The 20742-nt window shown below is 40.4% G+C and overlaps 1 protein-coding gene across 2 annotated transcripts in view; it reads right to left on the bottom strand.

The window, feature by feature from the left end:
* ddhd1a (DDHD domain containing 1a) overlaps positions 1 to 19145 on the bottom strand; it is a 29314-nt gene extending 10169 nt beyond the window's left edge. The window contains exons 1-5 of one of the 2 annotated variants that reach the window (XM_042500136.1): positions 17885 to 19145; positions 15475 to 15651; positions 9450 to 9551; positions 5310 to 5438; positions 2534 to 2681 (exon numbers count right to left, since the gene is read on the bottom strand). In XM_042500136.1, the coding sequence (XP_042356070.1) occupies positions 2534 to 2681; positions 5310 to 5438; positions 9450 to 9551; positions 15475 to 15651; positions 17885 to 18668 (1340 nt within the window). In that variant the 5' untranslated portion in view covers positions 18669 to 19145. The remainder of the gene's footprint in view (positions 1 to 2533; positions 2682 to 5309; positions 5439 to 9449; positions 9552 to 15474; positions 15652 to 17884) is intronic. The other variant, XM_042500137.1, reaches the window with a different exon arrangement.
* Positions 19146 to 20742: the final 1597 nt, after the last annotated feature.

Here is a 20742-nt window from a genome sequence, read left to right as displayed (position 1 = left end):
ACTCGGCAGGATCTGCCAGCGGTATCAAGCTGACTGGCTGAATTTTGGTTTTGTGTGCCAAGGTTGTGAGATATCCATCTCTGTAAGTTGTGCCAGCACCCCAATAAAATGAGAGGAAACACATTTTTGTTTGCACTTCTCAAAGCTTTCAATACTTTAATTTGTCACACATGGCAGCAAAGATTGTAATGTGAATTCATGATGTTGGTATAACTTTACTTATGTTTAATGCTAATATAGCATAATGGCCAGCTGTACGGACAACTCATTTAGATTCAAATAATGTTTCCCTTCTGTAGGTTTTTCCATTTAGCAATTCTCGGGAGGCTATTCATCACATTGGCGGATACATTTTTGTGCAGAGATAGAAATTGAATAAACTATGCTGAGAGTCTCTATCACTTTCTGGTGTCATTTATAGGCACCCTGCTTCTGTCCTCTACTATCTGTGTCAGAGTCTGACACACATGCTCGCACACACACACACACACACACACACACACACACACACACACAAATTCAACCATGCTAATCTATAGCTGAAGGTTTACAGCAGGGTTTCCCCACACATAATTTCTTTTTGGCAATTTATATTTTTGCAGCTGGACCATTCATCAGGAGCACAATTGGAATATACCGTCTGATTACTGATTGTTCCACTCTCAGAGCACTAAGCAGTGGATCACTAGGTGCAGTAAAAGTAAAAAAGTTTGCTTCTGCAGCAGCTGGCCCTGTCATTCAAAGGGTTGGTGTTACTAGCGGTAACTGCAGGTAGCTTGCGCCCATCAGTCCTGGCTGGTGCACACACAGTAAACTGAATAGTAATTTTTGACCAGTAAAAAACATGCCTGCTGGTGGATTTTTTTCATGTACTTGTCCCCTTAGCTGGTGATTCAAAAAGTTTTTGGAAAGTGCCTTTGTTGCATCGTATTCCACTGATTCTGCATTTGCTCATGCTGCAGAGCCTCACTCCAGTAATGTATCACTCATATTTATGTTTCCTTGTTCCCTTGTGTTTCCTTAAATTTCTTTGTGCTTTCTTGGCAACCGCACAGAAGGAAATTTAATGATCCAACGTATATTGTAAGAGAACAGCAGGAGAAGACAAAGAGGGTGAGAAAGATGGAAAGAGAGGGGCGTTGGTGAGGGGAACAAAATACAAAAGCTGCAGGTGCAGTGTTATCAAAAGGAATGCTGGAAATAACTTCCACTATAGGTGGCCTTGGATGTACAAAGCAGAGGGAAAAAGTGTGAGACATTCAACAGCGGCTCTAAGGCGGGGCGGCAGTGCTTGTAATATTAAACCTGGACTCCCCTCTGGCCACACTAACTGTGGTGAAAATATTCGTACATATTTCACCCTACATTTATTCCCAGAAGAAGGAAAATATGATAATTATTAATGGGCAGTGATTAATACAGTCTGTATTAACACTGAATCAATGTTCTTGGGTTTATAAAGTGCTTCAGGAAAAAGTCCTAAAACCCTGAAATGAGTTTGCATTTTTGCACTTACAGTTCCCTCATCAAGTCAATGTTTTTTTAATGTTCTTTTTTGTTTTCGGTTAGATGCCTGAAATAAAGTCTGTGGTAATACCCAGCTTAATGAATTTTCAGCAAATACCGCTCTCATGAACACGGCTTCACAGGCTCGTTGTGGTGGTTATGTTGAAGTCATGTGACCATAATGAAGTTCGTTTCGGCCCAACATTAGCCTTTTACTTCTAGCAATTGCATTTACCGATAAAAATAATAAAAGCGGCTTTCACTTGTGATATCAAAATATTTAAGTATCATGAGCAGTTGTTTGTCACAGATCTTATATTCTGTAATAATCCAAAATCCAATAGAAAACTTTCATTGGCTTTTTGTCAACAGAACCAGGGCAAAGCTTAAACAATAGCTGTGGTTATGTAATGAGTTGTGCCTACATTTTTCTGTGAGGACTGTAGTTGTGCATTCCATTAGTACACTTAGTTACATACTTGGCAATGATGCTTAAAGAAGAAGCTTTCTGGAAACACAAGAACTGGTCACACAGGTTGCTATCTAAAACCCTTTGTCAGTTAAAAAAATCACAACATGTAACAAAACCTTTATCAGAAGGCCAAAGAACACACAGAAAATGCTATAGCACAGTTAAGAGCTTCTTCAAAGAGCAAGACATAATCACGATTTGTTGTGACAAACAGAGAAACAAAGTAAAAAGAAAGAAGAAGTGAGCTGTCTTTCTAAAAGCCACAGAACAAACACAAAGACAGAAAGAGAAGTGTGAGAGACAGACCGTGTCTCGTAAAGAAGAGAAAGGGAACAGCAAACAAACATGGCAATACAAACATCACATCATCAAAGGGAGACTTTTTTTCTTAACTTCGACTGGATTCGGTTGGTGTGCAGATGAATGAAAACCTGCTTTAGAGCCTTTACAAATTCTAACGGAACAAAAGTGAACAACTCTGTGTTTTATATTCCACAAGAAACATGCATATCAACAAATGTTAATTTCAATAATCCTTTTTTTTTAAAAACTCACATTCCAGTGTTTTTAATGATTCGTCCCTGGTCCATCTTCTGCCCAATCCCATGGACCACAAAGACGATGTGCGTAGTCTGAGGGGGTCTGTCCTCAGGTGAGGCCTCCTCAACATAACCGCGATGGAGCCTCGTTCCACTGCTGGAGGCTGGAAGACGACAGAGGACAGGGTTGGATGATAACTATCTAGCTTGTGATTTTTGCACACTACGAAAATCATTTTCACAGTATTTTTATATGCCGTATTGCTCAAGACAGAAATTCCCACACTGTTCACTAGAAAGCTATAAATATCTGTGTGACTGCATTTAAAGAAACATGCTGTTCTGAGTCCAAAGAGGCCAGTAGGTGAGACACAAAGTCTAGCTACGAATCTGGCTTGAGACTGTGCCAGCACTTGAAATGTGACTGGAGGGTTGAGTGTGTGTCCTTATTTAGAGTCTATAGTCTGATCCTGCCATGTGCTGTGCAGCAAGGTGATCGGAGCCAGTGGAGTTTGCTGCTGTCTGGATAGCACTAAGGAGATTTCCCATCACTGAGCATTTGTGTGTCAAGAGAGATTGACATAGCCGGTGCCACCCCCTCCTCTTATAATCTGGGAGCAGGAGATGAAAATGCACCGTAGGGCTGGGAGACTGTAGATCAGATTAAAGTCGTCCATAAAGATCAAACATCGGACACGGGGTCAAACTGCAGTTGCCGTCTTTTCTGTTACACTTGGGCCATCTGATCAAAACTAGACCCTGAGAACAACAGATGGACGCTGCGTGATTCTCCGCGCTAATCCAGTTAAGAGACTGAACTGTACCCAGCCATGTTTAAACTACTGTTTAATAATAGCAGATGGTGGGACAGTGTGAATGCAGCTATATCATGTCTGCATTAGATGGGCAGAAAAGTGGGAACAGGTGCAAAGGTTTGAAGCTTATAGCTCTATAGATGGAAATGTTGCTCTTTGGTCAGCTGGGCCACCACTTTGGTCCAGTCTGAAATAGTAGACCCTCCATTGCACCTTTTGTACATACATTTTGTGTCCTTTATATTCTATTTTGTCATTTTATACATTAAGGTTGCTTCTATATTTTTTATCGTATGTTCTATTCTATTTTTATTCTCTCCTTTATGTTAATTGTTTTGCACCAAAACACCAAGTCATATTCCTTCTATATGTAAATGTATGTAAAAACCAGATTCTGATTGCTCTAACTTTCTCTGGCTGTTCATCTAGCATCATTATCAGGTCAAAATTTCTCTTTGTTGAATACATTGGTTAATGACCAAATACCTGCTAAATTAATGACATTTAGGAATGTTCTGATCCAATCTTGAATTTCAGTATCGGGGCTCATCAAGGTATTTTTTTTAATTGATCAGTGTCGACTACATTGCGCTTGATCTTTTTTTTAAATGTCAGCTGTTACACAGGTGTCATAAACTGAAAGCACAATTTATGGCAGGATGTGGATAAAATGTCTACAGCGTGGAAACATTTTAAATAGGAATACAAAAGCAGTCCAACAGCCACTTGTAATGTCTGCAATGTGTACATTTTGTGAGGTGGCAGTAACAGAGCTTCAGTAAGCATTCAACACCTTTACACCTATACAGCACCTTAAGAATAAACGATCACTGAAATACAGATTCACAAAGGAAACAAACACTGGAGGACACTTTTACAAGGGGAGAGAATTTTCCTCCAGACAGTGAAATGGCCAAAAAGATGACCAGCCTGTCGTAGAGAATACAGGTTTTTGCGTCTTTTGGAGCTTTCAGAGCCATGGTTATGCCCTTTTCTCTCAACGCTACATTTAAGTAACTGCTGCAACTGCTCTAACTAAGTGGAATTGATAAGAGCTATTTGTAAAGACATTTTAATTGACTTTTAATTTGTTTATTTGGTTATTTTGTAAAAAAAAAAAAAAAAAAAAAAATTGGATTTGGAATTGTGATAAGAGCCATAAAAATTCTTATTTATTTACTTTGTTATTTTGTCAAAATAATAAGATAAAATTAAGTTAAATTAAAAATGCCTGCTTGGACGCAGGCATTGCAGAGCTATTCAGCTGTACATAACGTACATTAGATTAATTAATAACTTAAATACACTTGAAATGTGCACTGTGCAACTGCAGTTTCTCGGAAAATAAGTATCTGATCAGGATTCGGTGATGGCTGACACTCAGTATTAAATGACTCAGATCGGTAACAGGGTAAAAAAAAAAAAAACTCAGTCAGGACATCCCTAATGACATTGCCATGTGTCTCAGCTGTACTGCTAATCTGCACATGTGTTAGCATGCTAAGATGGTGACCTTCTTATAACTACATGCCAAACAGCCGCATGTTAACATTGTCATTGTGAGCATGTTTGCATGCTGACATTAGCATTAAGCTTCAACCATCACCAGAAGTAAAGCCTCACCAAGAGTGTGGCTGCAGACTTAGTCTTGTTTGACCCAATGTTCAATATTTGGCTTCAAACTAAAACAAAACAAATAGTTTATATTTCAAAACATGTAGCATTAACTTGGTTCAATAAAAATTCCTTACATTTCTGGTTTCATCATCCATATGTTTAAGTTGTAGTTGATGTGTTCAGTAATGTAATTTTGAGTAAACACAGTTTGAGTAAATTATTTAAACCATTAAATGTCCCAATAGTGGCTTAAAACTGATTCAGTTTTAGTACACGTACAAATACACATATACAATATATTCAAGGAACTGTTTGTCCGCCTTATTATTTGGAAAAATAATTAAAGTGTGAGTTACAGACCTTTGGAGAAGCCCAGTTTCTGGGTGACTGTGCGTGCAATTTTGGAGGTTGTGGCATCGCTGTAGAGGTATACTTCATCCACGCTGTGCCAATCCACGTGGGTCCGACTCAGCTTCAGACTGTGGATGGCTGTTTGAGGGGTTGGCAGTGAGAGGTGAGTGAGTGAATGAATGGACAGAGGAGAGAGAGAAGAGCATTGGAGGACAGTGTGGGAAATTGGGCAAAGAGAGGGGAAGATCAGGGAAAAGGGTGAAGGAAAAAGGTCCAACAGTACAAAGGTTTGTTGTTACAATTTTCAAGATGAGCACAGAGGGAGGGAGAGAGATTGAAGACATTATGAATTGTGATCATCGCAAACACAGTGAAAAAAAAGCAAAGATATAGGATCAATCTATTCACAGAGCTCAATCAAATGCAGTCTGGAGCATTGATCTGCAGTTGGAAAGAAAAACACACCAAACTACCACACACCATGATTGCATATTTCAGCTCTTGCTTGTCCGTCCTGCTTGTGTGTCATCAGTGAATATATTTCTAAATTCAAGTCACTTTCAGTTCAATTTCTCTCTGTAATGTTGTTTCACACTATAATGCAGTGACAAGGGCAAGTAAGAGCAGACTTATGGCGAGGGAGGAGACATTTGCTACAGAAGCTAAGAGCAATAAATGAAACTGGTTGACTTGAGAGAGTTATTTATGTCTCTGCAGCATGTCCTTTAAATGTACCGTGCAGTCAAGTTCATTTGGATGAGACTGGTGGCAGACTTTGGCGTAGGTCCAGTGCACAGTCACTGCTTTGTGTACTGCTCTGAACCAATCTGGAGATTAAAACCCTGAAGAACAGCGTAAAGTACTTGGAGAAATAAAACGCTCCAGAATGCTTTTTTAATTAACTTGCTAAACTTGTAGATATACAGACCCACAAATAATGCAAAATGAAGTTCTTCAAGAAATATAATCACTGTCCTACTATGGTGCTTCAGCATACTGAGTATCCTTCATAGAGATGACTTGTTTTTGTCGTATGTCAGACCTGTGCATCCTTTTAATTTCTTCTCACTCATCCTTTAATATTTGGACATTTATTACTCATTCCTTAGTGCTAGTTCTACAGGGATGAGGTAAGAAGCTCAAAAATTTAGCCATCTCTCTCTTTCTATTACCCATATGAATTATTAAATAGGATATATAATCAGAGCCTATGTGTTCGTGAGTCACATGGTGGAGTTAAGCTGGGCCTCTGTAGCCCAGCAGGCTAATTTCTTTATTGGAAAAGCATGACCGGTGGGTAATTCAAGGCCAAGCAGTAATTGCACCTTAGCTATTCACTCTGAGGGCAACCAGTTTGAGCTGGAAGGGCTGCCTCTAAAGGAGAAGGACAAGCTGGGTTTGGAGGAAGAGTTTGCCACAAGGAACAAAAGTGATGGAGTAAAGGGCATTCATTTGGAATAAGAAAGGTAAGGAAATTGTTTTCCCGAACCACATAAAACAATGAAACTGATGTCCCGAGGAACCTCAGGTGAAAGATAGAGTCTCCTTTGTCACTCATTTCCATTTATCTTTGCAGATCCTAAAATGAAACCACTCAACTGCAAAGCAAACACAGGCTTAACCTCTATCAGCACACAAACTATTACTAAATGACTCGCAGAGGAGGGGAACAATCAACTCTTCAGAGAGGAGATCTTTTCACCACCTGGTTTGGATTCATCTTAAACACTTCAGAGTGGCCTCCTTTCCTCATCTACCTCATGAACTCACAAGAAAAGGACTGTGGCAGTTGCCATGAGAACTACACACTGTTACAGGGTCATAGGGTTGTTCAAGCCACTACAGTTGAGCTTCACTGGCAGCCTGGTCCAATGTAAAACAGGAGATACTAGTCCAGCTACAATAGAGTATTTTAGTTTAACTCTTTCAATACAAAATATTGGTTAAAGTGCAGCCAGTAAAATGAAGTGATACTTTTAGGCTGTACAAGGTCACTTCCTGTTTTACAATGAAAGGCAATGCATTGCGAAAGGAAGGGAAATGCAGAGGGATCAAAGTGTACAGAGGAACTGGCAGTCAACCAAAAACGGTTAAAGAGTTTACTGAGGGAGTTCTCTAACACAGCTACGGCAAAAGGGACCACGACTGAGGAGGAGGGCTAAAAAGTAAGGGATGAGGGGCGGAGAATGTGACAGAGTGGGGAGGAACTGAGTAAACTGCTGTAGTAAAAGAAGAAAAAGAAGAGAGAGTTTGGGAAATATGCAGGAAGTTTAGTTGTGAAATGAAAAGGATGGGCTCTTCAAACTAACTGTATGAACAATGTGCCATGATGCTGGTCTGGTACTGGGTTTTGATCTCATGTGAGGCAATATTTCAGTAAGAACTTTTTCTTAGCAGTAGCATGATAAAAATATCACCTACAAATCCCTCATAATGTTTTCCCTCCTCTTACAGAGAAGGACAAGGCAGGATTTCAGTCAGCGTATTCCCGACAGTACATGTCTGTTGGCATGGCCCCAGTTTGGAGAAGCAGTGAGGAGTGCTGGTGTGGAAGCTGGTTGATGTACTGCTGCCGAGTTATTTTGTTATTTTGTTTATGTGATTGGTTGACTTTATTCAATTTCAATTTTTACAATTGAGGTAGCAGTAAACCAGCACCTCCCATGTTCTGTGGGGTAAAATTAAGTTTTTTGTGAAGTAAATTAGGGGCTGTGAAGAAAGCATAGCTGACAGCCATATACTGTAAGTAATACACTGACTATGGATAAGTACCTCATTAAACTCCACTTCAGAAAATACAAACTATCCCTGCAATTTAATGTCACTTAAGTGTACTACTATCAGTACTGTAATACTCTCAACCCAAGAGGTAGGGCTGGGTATTGGTGCTCCATACCTTTACAGTATTGACTGAAATAACAAAGTACCAAGAAGCAGTGAAACTTATCAAACGATAGCTGCACTCAGTCATTTTGGACCCAGGTCTAAAAAAATGACTCTTCGTATGGTTTTGCTCATAGCCAATTACAGCAAGTGCTCTCTGACTCTGGGTGACATGTGATTGTCCCACAACCACAGCCACTACAACTCAGGCAGTCTGCAGTGTGCTGAAGTCAAGCGTGTTGCATTTGACAAGTTGGCAGTTCAGTGTGCCGAGATGCTACCAACACATATAAAAGTATGGCTATACAACATGCCTGTGGTCTCCATGTACTCCATTCACATGATGGGTATCAAATGAAGTAGCGGAAGAAGGTACTGAATGCAGTACTCTTTAGGTATCTGTATCACTTAAAGGATACTGGTATGATAGTGGTGCTATAACTTTTTTTGAACAATACCCAGGCAATGGGTTATGCAGGAAAATCACAGGTCTCTGTTGAGGTCAATGCTCGCTTGGGTTTACCATGAGATGAAGACCCCGAGACCTCTCTGTTCAGCATTTACGAGAGGGTCAATACACCCAGAACTGGGACGGTGATGGACCTCTGAGAGGGCGACTCTATACACAACGTGTTAGAAGGCTATAGTAAAGAGCCACAATGGCTCCACTGTTCGGCTCATCACTTGTGTTTGGCTCTCAACAGAGAGCTTTGTTCCCAGCTCTTAGAGAGAGAGCGGGCGATGGTGGTTCATTAATGACGGTCATACTGCCAGAAGGGATGAGAAAAAGGGAGCAATGAGAGAGAAAGTGGAAGGCGGGGCTGGAAAGAAAAAAAAGGGGCAAAGAAGGGTGGCTTTTTGAGGACCAGCTTATTTATTTCACATCCACTGGTTTGAGGGCTTTTGCCCCTGTAGCTGAGTGAATCATGTTGTCTGCTCTATATCTCAGCGAGGAGATGAGAGACACATACAAAGGTTTCCTCAAAAAGCAGCAACAGCAGTACCAAACTCTGGGTCACAGCACAAAAGGGAGAAGTTCTAGCGACTAGGCCCAGTTAAGGCTGCAATGGAGGGGAGGGGAGCCTAAATCCATTTTAATACAACCGTTTCTAACTGAGCCTAGGTCTAGTTCTAAATCTTAGAACGAACAGGTCTGAACAACAACAGAAAGGAAAATCTAGTTCCATAAGGACCTAGGATCTACCAGGAAAGGAAACAAGCTAGCAGAAGTTAAAAAAAAGAAAAGAACTTTGTATTTTACAGTACCTTGGCAGCGTTTGCGCTTGTGACATGTAGTTTTAGCACTCGTCTGATATCCACTCCATTTGAACAGAAAAGGGAGGTAGAAAGGGGGCAGGTGGGAGAGAACTAACAACCAAGAGAGAGTGAGTAATGGCTTTTACCCTGGTGTCAGTCACACAGGCTACCACTGTCATCACTCTTGAACAGGCCAGTCTATCAAGTAGTGCTGCTATCAGGTTACCACATGAAGGCCCTGGACACTGAGCCGTACTGGTTTACTGACAGAGCCTGTAGGCTGCAGGTAGGTAAGCCGACAGCTCAAAATGCAGCGCTGCTTGACACATGCCTAAGATGACTGAGGTAGCATCTGTTTTACACTCATTACATCATAAATCTTTGTCTTGTTTGTCAAGACTTAAAATGCCATGAAGTTAAGCACTTTTAAAAAATCTTTTGTGAATGTATAATACACTGCTAGTCTTCTATGACAAAAAAATCTATATTGTACAACAAATTGCACAAAAAATATATTAGTGAACATTTAAAGAGCCTTTGCAAAGAAACACAAATAACAAAAAAAAAAACCCTTAAAGGGACAGGTAACCCCAAAGCCTCAAAAATACGTTTTCTCTTAGCTGTAGTTTTGTTTGTCAGTATAGGTTGTTTTGGTGGGAGTTGCAGATATTGGTTATAAAGATGTCTGCCCTCTCTCAAAGAAGAAAGCAGCATACTTCTGCTCTTGGACAAGAGGCTCATGCTCTTGACAGCGCAAGAAACATTAAAGGCGTCCTCCTTAGCTGAGCTTTAATGTTAGCTAGCTCAGTGGTGCTAGGTGAGCTAGCAGTAGATGCACGCTTCCTTCAGCGTGATGATACAGTTGGCGAGTGTAGTTAAGTGGACATAAAAATAGTTCCTACATGAAAGTGCTCACAGCAAAATCTGCGGATTACCTTGAGCAGCTGGCTCATGATTTCCGGTAAGAGACATTGCTGCTGAGTTTTTTTAAAATGTATGTTTTTGTCGCTTCGAGCACTAAAAGCCGAGTGTCAACTAGCTCCATTAAATTAAAGAGAAGGCAGACATCTCTACAGCTGATATCTCCAGCACGGCAAACTCACACCAAAACAATTTAAAGTGATAAATATCATTACAGATAACAGGAAAAAGATGTATTTTTGATTTGGGGCAAAGTGACCCTCAGCATCCGGCAGTACTTATCTTTCTATTTGGGTTAATAAATAGTTTTACTTTCAATATTAGGGATGTTTAAAGGAACCGATGCTGAATGAACTCAAAGAGGAAGAAACAAACTGACTTCAAACACACAAACAGATCTGTAAGAGTATAATGTCACTCTAAGAGTCTGACAAATTAGAAATGATATGTAGCTTGGTTAAATATGATCTTTGAGGAGAGAAAGATGATTTTTTATTGCTAATTTCTTATTTATATTGTCTTAAAGCTGGTGTAGAATAATTTTGAAAACACAATTGATCTATCAGTTCTTATAAATGTGCAGTTCCTGTTATTGTGCTTTGTTATTGCAGTAGCTAGAGTCTGAAATATAGGCACTGCTATATGAGATACAATGGTAAAGCATTTTTCCACAAATACAAATAACTTTATATTAATACTGAATTAAATTACCTGGATTTCTATATTGACAAGTGAGCATGGTTTTAATTCAATAAATCTTAATTTTATCATCTTGTTTTAAAAAAAAGTCTAAAATACCCAAACAAAACAAGTTAGTGTACTATATCAATAAAACACAAAGCAACACTTACATATATAAACACTAATGGATGGAGATTAAATGCGTTATTTATAAAATGTGACAGATATTGATAAATGTTTGCTGTATTTTAATAATAAGTAAAATGAATGTCCAAATGATCATCCTCTGGTCATTATATACTGGTTAAAATAAGAATCTCACTTACAGCAGATCAGTGTTCAGCAAATCACTGAATCAGGTGTAAAGGGATGTCTTGATCTGACATTTAAAAGGACCTCTTCGGCATTTGTTAAACAAATCAGCAAAGTCCCTTATCTGACTAAATCCTTCACGCCCGTGATAACACCGACATCAGACTTGCAAATGTCAGCAGTGTCTTCCTCTGCAGAGGTGAAAGGGCTGAGGAGCAGAGAGCTGCTGAGTGCACAAGAAGTTTGTTTGCTGCAAAAGCTATCAGTGAAGTCCTTTTGTGCATTACAACACTGATGGATCCATCCATAAATAGGTGTTCCCTAATGACTGGAATGTCCACTATGTGCAGAATATGAATCTACTGAGGAACAAGTCTTTTTATGATCATCCTAGAGGTTTAGGTCACATTACATGACTTTTGGGTTACCTAAGGGCACATTTAGATGATGTCATATTGACTCAAGGTATTGGCACAAAAATAAGGAAATAATGAGGCTAGATAAAACATTTTAAAAGCTCATTATTATATGAGCAACTTCCATTTCTTTAAAGCATGTGTTAGATATCAATCGTGCAGTGTGTTTCGAGCCTCACGTGGAGGTTAAATAAATACGCAGCTGAATATGTCATGTACACAAACCAACGTGCTGGTCTTCCTCCTCAAACATACCAAAAGTATTATGCTGACAGATGACACTGTGTCCAGCCTGCTGGCTTTATTTTTCCTTTGACGTCGGAGAAGCCTGACAGACTGGGACACACCCTACAGTTTCCACCGCAAGCTGACTGCTCTACACGAAAACACACACACAAACTAAAGGAACTTAAAATGAATGCATGGCATCATCTTCTAGTTAAATGTTTGAAGAAATTCTATTTCATATCCAGCTCTCTGTAAAAAAAAAAAAACATTTGCCTCAGCGTGGCTTGGAAAATAAGTCTGCAATCATTATGCTAAGAAAAGATTCTGCTGATCGAAGTTGGCCAATGGAAATCAAAACATTAAAAGACAGTTTGTAAAATCCATCAACAGTAATGCCCTCGTGGCCATTTTCAGCCTCAATAACTGAAAAAAGAGCTGTGAGTGCCACTTTGATGCCACAAGCTCACGATCTGTGGAAACTGTCAACTTCCCTCTGCAGTCAAATGGCAGCAGTCACTCTTTAATGAAAGTTAGCCACAGTAATATTAATAAAGGAAGAGAAATTTGGAAGGAGAGAGACAATTGTAAAACGTCTTTTCGGATACAACTTTTGAACAGTCACTGGTGCTCTTTTTGAGTAAGAAAAACATTTTTGAAGGACAATTCAACATTTTATATTCACAAAAGCTATCAAAGCAATCCTTGTTTCTTTTTATATCTGAAAAACTGCTGTGAAAAACAACCACTGTTCACATATGAAAACTGTTTTTTTGCAGTAGAACATAATTTGTCATGCATTTGGATTCTTCCCTCCTTTACGATTCATGATAATAAGCATCATGCATCATGAGGGAAAAGGACATCTGTGTACTTTTTGTACCTAGCCTCTGCCCACATTACGATGTTATGCCAGCATGGCATGCTGGTATGTCTACCATGTGTCTTCTGCTTTACTAATCTTTAGTCTCAGACACAAAGAGACAGAAGGGAGAAGAGAGCTGAGACAGGGCGGGGGAGACATAGCAGGGGAAATGTATGTACTGCAGTAATGTCAGAGCCCGGCTCCCTGGCTTTATGGTCCATTTCTCAATTGTAATGCAGTTCAAGGTAGCCCGCTTATGGCTCCAACTGCTTCAGATTATTAGCTCTGAGATGAAATACTCTACTCTAAAGGCTCCCTGTGATAAAGACTGAACAAGGTGAATTAGCAGCATCTATCACTCACTGTGCTTTCACACTCTGCTAAATATAGGAGTGGAAAATAATGTGCCAACAAAGGCAGCAGGAGGCTTTCAAGCAGATGCTCGCTCTTCCAAGTCCCGTGCATTAAAAGATATCATAAGATTGTGCAAAAATAAAGCAGGCATTACGCTTTAAAAAACACATGTTGTGTAAGAGTATGTATTTATCTAGCACATGATATGGTGAAGAGAATTATAGACCAAATCACTGTGATGTTGCGCTAACAACAATCACTTCTGTTGTCATTTACAGCCATAACGGTAAAGCTATATAGTTAAACATGTTGGTACAACCTATCTGACATTTCTGCTGTGCTTATTTTAAACACTGATTTGTTGTTGCTTTTCTAATGTCTTTGACAAATGAAATCTATCGTCTCAAAAGCTAAGCAATGTGCTACTATGGACGGGGCTCAGGCAAAATGGACTCTACCCACCTGAAAAAATAATCTGTATCAATTTAAATGCACTCTATATTTGGAATATTTTCCCTGCTTTAGCTTACACACTAACCAATTAATGTCGCAGAAGACCAGTAACTACAGTGTTCTGCAAAGTAAGATTATTGTTTGTTTTTTGTCAGTGGAGCCTGGTGGCTTTTCGATAACTGCTTCAGTTACCCGCTGCAAAAAGCTGTCCAACAACAAGGTGACACGGTGAAAATATTTTAAATATAGCACACACATAAACTGCCATTTACTTTTTTAGGTGTGCTTCTTTTTGGTGGCTAAAAAGTAAATAATTGAGGCAGCGTTTGCTCAGTGCCACTTTTTATGTACATGACACGGGAAGTTTCTACGTGGAAGTTATTGTAAACAAAAATTGTGACTCAGTCTTTTCTGCATTATTTACCCGAGCAGAAGCTCAACCTCTAGACAAGCTAAGGCCATATGATCAGTCTGTTGTGCAATAGAGGAGCCTTTAAGTGTCACACAACCAGTTTGTGTGCCCTTCCTCTTTGTCCTTTGTGACTGCTTATATAGTGTCCATGTGTACATGTACACAAATCCTGACCTACCGCTTCTGATGTAAAATGGCGATTCGCTCACCAAAAGTTTCAGTAGCTTTGAGTACATGGCACAAAGCGACAATGTGAACAAGGCTGATCGACCTACTGTAGTCACTTTCTTCTGCTCTGTTGATGGCTTTATTTATAGGCCTTAATTTATTTTGAGTGGGGGGGTGACAAAACCCTGACATGTGACCTACAGTGCAGTGTGCTCGAAACAAGGCAAGCAAAAAACTTGCAGAGGCTCTGTGCAAATAATAGCAATTTAACAGTTTCAGTCATCACGTAGGTATTATTAAAATATATACCAATCAGAGTTTGAGGAATAAGTGTAATTCCACGATTAACTGCAATTAATTAAAATAGGCTGATGATTTCAAATTTTTGATAAATCTTCCAGATTATCTTCGCAATGTCTCTCACACATCTTTGCTCTGTTTTAAGGATGCAGACTAAATATTGTCTCACAGGTTGCTGCTGCATCTTTTTCTTTCTGCCACATTCACACACCCACACACTCATCACAAGTGAAGGTCCTGTATATCTGGCTGCCTTAAGGAGACTGCTGAATCAAAGAACTTCTTTCTTATTGCCCCTCGCAGCTAGAGCCTGCTAGGTTTTCTCTTGAGCCAGAGAGACGTGCCGGATTGTACGAACTGCACCTGCTTTACGTTGGGAGGATGACATGACAAAACCTGCACTCACATGAATGGAAGCACCTGCTCCATTTGTTTCTCTCGACTGTGCATCGACACTACAGCAGGCAGGGCTCACTATTTGTGACTTTCGATGCTTTTCTTCTGGTTTTATGGTGAAAATGATGACTTCACTTTTTCATGGAATTTATCACTAATGAGGGCCTTTGGCAGACACACTGCCCCAACACAGCACTATATAGGTGTTCTTTTACGAGATGCTGCCTGCCTGCAATAAAAAATACTGCAGGGTTAGTGAATGCAGCAGTGAACACTGGTGAGTGTGCAATAATGTGTTTTGGCCTTATGTCTCTATCACAAACCATGCTCTGACTCGATGACAACATTCACTCTAAAATCTAGTTATAATCAAGCTATCAGCTGCGTTTATTTATTCAGACTTTAGTCACCAGAATGGACACTTCAGTGCTGCGTTGTTTAAAACAATCTTCTTCTGGATTCTTCTGCCACATTATTCTTAAAAATCATACAACCTTACTTTTCTATGTTTCCCCTTCCCAGTTCTCTCACCGTCTTTGCTATCGACGGTCTTCACAACTAGATCCGTTTCGAAGGTGTCCTGCATTTGCTGTCCTCGGAAATGGTTCAGGTGCTCTTGTTCGATGAGGTCACTTTCCTCTTCGTCTAAAGGGAGCCAGGTGCCATCGATAAACCACTGACCTCGCATGACTGGAATATGGTCTTGTTCTGTAAGACAGAGATAGAGGAAAAGAGTGACCTATAGTTTCTATCGTGTGGGTCCAGGTGACATGGTGCACACTCCTGTCAAAGGTTTAAATCTATCCCACTGATGTGAAGGTGGTGATGACAAGACAAGACATGCAACGATGTGCCAACAAAGGCCCTGCAAGCTTGTAAAAATGGATGTAACGATGCTGGGTATAGTCACTTTTAAGTAACTGTGTGCATCACTTTGCCTTTCAGAATGTGCTCTGGATGACGTAAACTGCTTTCTATTTAACTCAACTCAAGTCTGACAAATCCAGGAGGAACAAGTCTCAGTGGCTCTCGGAGCGAGGCCACTTTTGATTACAGTCTTGAGTGACATTATTAACTGATTCTCTGGTGGTGAATAAGATTGTTAAAGAGCTGTGAATGTAGCACAAGACAGGGCTCTTTCTGCACAGACTGAAACTGCTCAGTTGGACAAAAACACGCAAGCAGACTCTTGCTTATAGAAAGAGAGGCCCACCACAATGCTAAGGCAAAGACAGACATATAAGACACACTGATAAAGGCTCACAGCGGAAACTATTCACTCATTTGTTAAGGTGGTTCATGTCTGGTCAGAGAAGATAAGCCAAACTCTTCACATAACATGGTGTTTTAGGTTCTCATGAGGTGAAAAGTGACCTCTTCATCTTGTTAGAATATAAAGCTATTATTACACCTTCCAAAGCCTTCTTTGTCTCTTTATAGATGCTTCACTTCCTATTACAGTGCATCAACATCCCCTCCTCTTCATGTCTCCCATTACATAAACTGTCCTCTCTCTTCCTAACTGATATGCATTAGTTTCCAACTCAAGTGTTGTGCATCGAGGTCTTAAATGCAAACATTACATTGTGATTGCAGCGCTATAGGCCAAGCTGAAATGGTACAGCGTGAGCAGAGCGGACTACAAATGGACTTACATCCACAGCATGAACATTGACGAAATGTACTGCTTCTCTAAATGTCACTTGGTGTTAACCTTCAAAAGAACCAGCTACCCGTGAACCTTTTCATCGAGGTCAGGTTTGCAGTGGCTCTGTAGTGACCGCCCTCATTTGTACTCTGCCTCCTTTTCCTGGAAATATCCATGAATTAGTTAGCACAGATCAGCTGAGGCCAATCGACTGACTTCCTGGGTTGTAGCCAGTGAAAGATCTGCGAAACAATGCAGGACTCAGCAAATGAGTGGATAATTATATCCTGGTTTATTTCTTTTAACCCTTGGACACCCCGATCAACATCAGTTTTCTTGTGCTGCATTCAGGTGCCTTTGACAATCATTTAAACCTTTGTAATGCGAGCAAAGTGGTTTGATATCTGTCAAAAGCATTGGAAGAAAGGCAACCAGCAACTTGGCTTTTTTTTTTCTTGGCAAATTTCCCTGTGGCACAAAAAAGTATACCTTACCTTACGTGACTTTTTTTGCCAAGTAGGGATGATAACAATTAATCACTAATCAGTTAATTGACAGTTAAGAACTGAATCACACTGGTGACATTTAATCGATTAATAAGCTATACAATAATGCAATGTGTTGCTGTGAGCTTCGATTGAGGAAAAACTTACTTGGTGTTGTTTAAATGAGCAAAGTTTTTATGCTTTTTTAAATTTTAAATAATGGTTTACTTTACCTGTATCAATTAAGGGAGGTGCTTACAATTTGCAGCTCTAGTGCCAAGTTTATGTTATTTTATTGTAGCCTTTTACTAATTGTGCATCTGTCTGTCCTAGAAGAGGACCCCCTCCCCCTAAATTGCTCTTCCTGAGATTTCTACCATTTTTTCTCCTGTTAAAGGATTTTTGGGGGGAGTTTTGCCTTATCCGCTGTGAGGGTCCAAGGACAAAGGGATGCTGTAAAGGAAATCTGTGATTTATTATTATACTGGGCTTTAAAAATAAAATTGACTTACTTTCTTGCAACTTTTTGAGATCATGTTTTTGAAAGAAATGAAAGCAATTTGCTGTGGTTTCAAAGGGTTAAGGGAGCAGGGATGGATGTTGCTCACAATGAGTCTCAGAATAAGCTTGTGAGTGGCTCATTGATCTGCATGCTGTCAGACATTATACTGCAGAATATAAAGTATACATGAGGCACATGTACATAACAGGAACCAGGGCCTGTTGGAAAACACCCAGTGATGCAACATATGGTGTGACTGATGCAAAGCAAAAAAACGAATTATGGATCTGTTTTTATGATACTCACGCTTCCAGTAAACAGGATTGCATTCCTTCTCTTTAACATCCACCTCATACAGCCCTCCCCGGACACACACAGGCTCCATGTTGATTTCAATGCTGTCAGGGTCTCTCTCCTCCGAGGACACGGTGGACGTGTCCAGGGACCCCCTGCCACCGTGCACACTGCTGGTCCTCGTCTCCACCGGCACTGCACCGTTCAGTCCTCTGCTCTCCACCCCGTTATTACCGCACTCTTCCTCCCCACCGCTGATCTGGGAGCCTGCTCTACCAGGGTTCAGCTCACAGTATTTCCGAAACATCAGTTCAATTTTGAGCGAGTCGTGTCCCACAAAGGGCTTCCAAGTTTTCTTGTCCTCTTTGTAAAACCACCGCACCTCCTCGGGACCGAGCTCCGTGACCACCTCGTTGAAGCGGTGTCTGGAGCTGTTGGACCGCGACCTCTTCCTCCTCTCGAACAACGGACCCGCGTTGTTCCCGTCGCTGTCGCTGTAGTCCAAAGAGCTGCTGTCCAGGAAGGTGGCCGGGGAGCTCAGGTCGAACAACAACCCGTCCTGGGTGCTGTGGTGCCGGGTGTGTAGGAACGGCAGGTGTCCGTCCAGTCCCGGTTGGACGGAGGACATCCCTGCCTGCATCGTGTCATCCATGGGACTCATCTTGTGACAGTAGGAAAACACATCGCTTACCAAACCCCACTCCTTGTTGTTGTTTGTAGCGTCGACGCTTTTACTGTCTGCGTTCAAAGAAGATCTTAACGTGGAGGTTTTGGTTGTAATGTTGAAATTGCTCATAACTACCTGAGCAACCTCACCACCTCCTCGGCTGCCACCTCACATCAACACAGCTCTCAGCATTACTTCGCAACGGCTATTATAACATTTAACAGGGCAGTTTTAATCTGAAAAATATCAACAAAATAAAATTCCCACTGACAAGATCCCACCTCATTTCCTTAGATGTCCCGCAGCTTGTTAGCTTGCTAGCTAGCTAAGCTAACGAAGCCGGCTGTGGAACTCCGATGCTAGCTTATTAGCAAGTCCGCAACGTAGCAACCGAGAAAACCTGTTCCCCTCTTTTATCCTCCTTCTCCCTAACGTTAACACAAACCTTTGTCAAAATACTTTACTGTCACCGAGACGCTTTAGTCCAGCTTGATAGGCGTAGTACTGCAGTCACCATACTTTGTGTGTGTGTTCCGGTCTCTGAGGAATTTCAGATTCATTCGTTGTCCAAACAAATCTTGCATAGAGACAGCACTGTGGTGTGCGTGTGTATGGCTTGACAGCTGACGCATTGATCACAGGACCCTGTCGGGAGCGCGCACGTAGAAATTGCGCGAACATGACGACATCCGATGCACTATTTGTTACTGTGCACTAGATGGAGACAAACAATTATTAATTTTTATCAACACCAGTTTTCTTGTGCTGCATTCAGGAAGTTTTAGCATTTAAACCTCTAAAACCTGAGGAAATGTAATTGATTTCTTTGAACAGTGAGCAAACTGCAAAAAATAGTAAAAGGTGACATGGAAATGATTTGAAAATTAGTGAATCATCAGACATTAAAAAAGGAGGAAAAATGTCCTGAAAAATATATGTAGAATTCTGTTACCTATACATTTAAAAAAATGTATTATTTTTTTCTACCAAACAAAGATGTGGCCTCATCCATGCTGGAAAACAAAGCTTATGCTGGTAGCTGGTTTTAGTTGGTTTAAGATGGTATAGCGGGGTCAGCCAACAGCCGGACATGCTGGTGTTACCAGCATGTCAAGCTGAAAACATGTATCTTAATGCATATCCCATTAAAGTAGACTTAACTGGTATATGGCCTTTGCTTTTCATATTTCCCTCGTGAAATTGTTATTTATAGAGATTTTTTTATAAAAAAAATATTTGATCCTCATTGCACTTTTATTTTTTTGTATAGAGTTACATACATCTGTTCAGTAAAACAGGTGAAACTCTTAACGTCGAAAAAAATCCACCTTTGAAAATCCCACCACACACAGCCATCGTGTCTGAACTGAATGGTAGAGATAGCTTAATCAGACTGAGTGGAGTTCAACACATTTTTTAGATAAAGTGACTAAAAATGTGCTCCACCAAATGGTTGAGCAGGACGTTAAAGGGTTAAATACTTACAGGCTGCAATAACTTGGTTTTCCACCAGAGGACAGCAAATACCTACTCATAATAAAGCAACATCCCAGCTGGCCTGTTACTTTTGGAATGAATTGACTGTCTAAAAATACTCTTACAAACTACAAAAACTTCTGTTGTCACAAGGGTGGACAAAATAACAACAAGAGCCCAATACAGAATAAATACAAACTTTCCTGCAGCCACAACATTTTAAATAAAGCAAAACCGCTGCCGTTCTGACAGTCTCACTGAAAAGTCCCTTTTTTTGAGATAAAATCTAGATAGATACAACCATCCTCTGTAATGAAAATCAAAATGAAGCAAGTAGCCACATTGTAATTGCCTCTAAGTTTAAGTTCAGCCCACACTGGTGTCATTGAACTCCAAAATCTATTTGTAGTGTATCTGTTCTAGAGCACAACCAGTGTTTACATCTCTGTGTTTGCGTGCATGAGTACAGTTTGTGTTCATATGCATGCATGTATGCATGTGCCGCTTTGTTTGTTTATGCAAGTGCATGTGTTTGCATAATGTGTGTTTTGCGTAGCGCCATTTGTGTGTGTACTGCTGGTCCAGGTGATCCTGGGGCCATGGTGTGGTCTGTGGGGAGAGAAGGAGAGGGATAGGAGAGAGGCCCAGGCAGCTGTATTTGGGATAAACAGACATTACCCTGCTGTGTTCTAATTTACTGCAGAGTGGGAATTAAACTTTAAACTCG

Source organism: Plectropomus leopardus, chromosome 14 (assembly GCF_008729295.1).
Source record: "Plectropomus leopardus isolate mb chromosome 14, YSFRI_Pleo_2.0, whole genome shotgun sequence".
NCBI lineage: Eukaryota > Metazoa > Chordata > Actinopteri > Perciformes > Serranidae > Plectropomus > Plectropomus leopardus.
The sequence above is the reverse complement of the archived record's forward strand: the minus strand, read 5'-3'. Positions and strand labels throughout refer to the sequence as shown.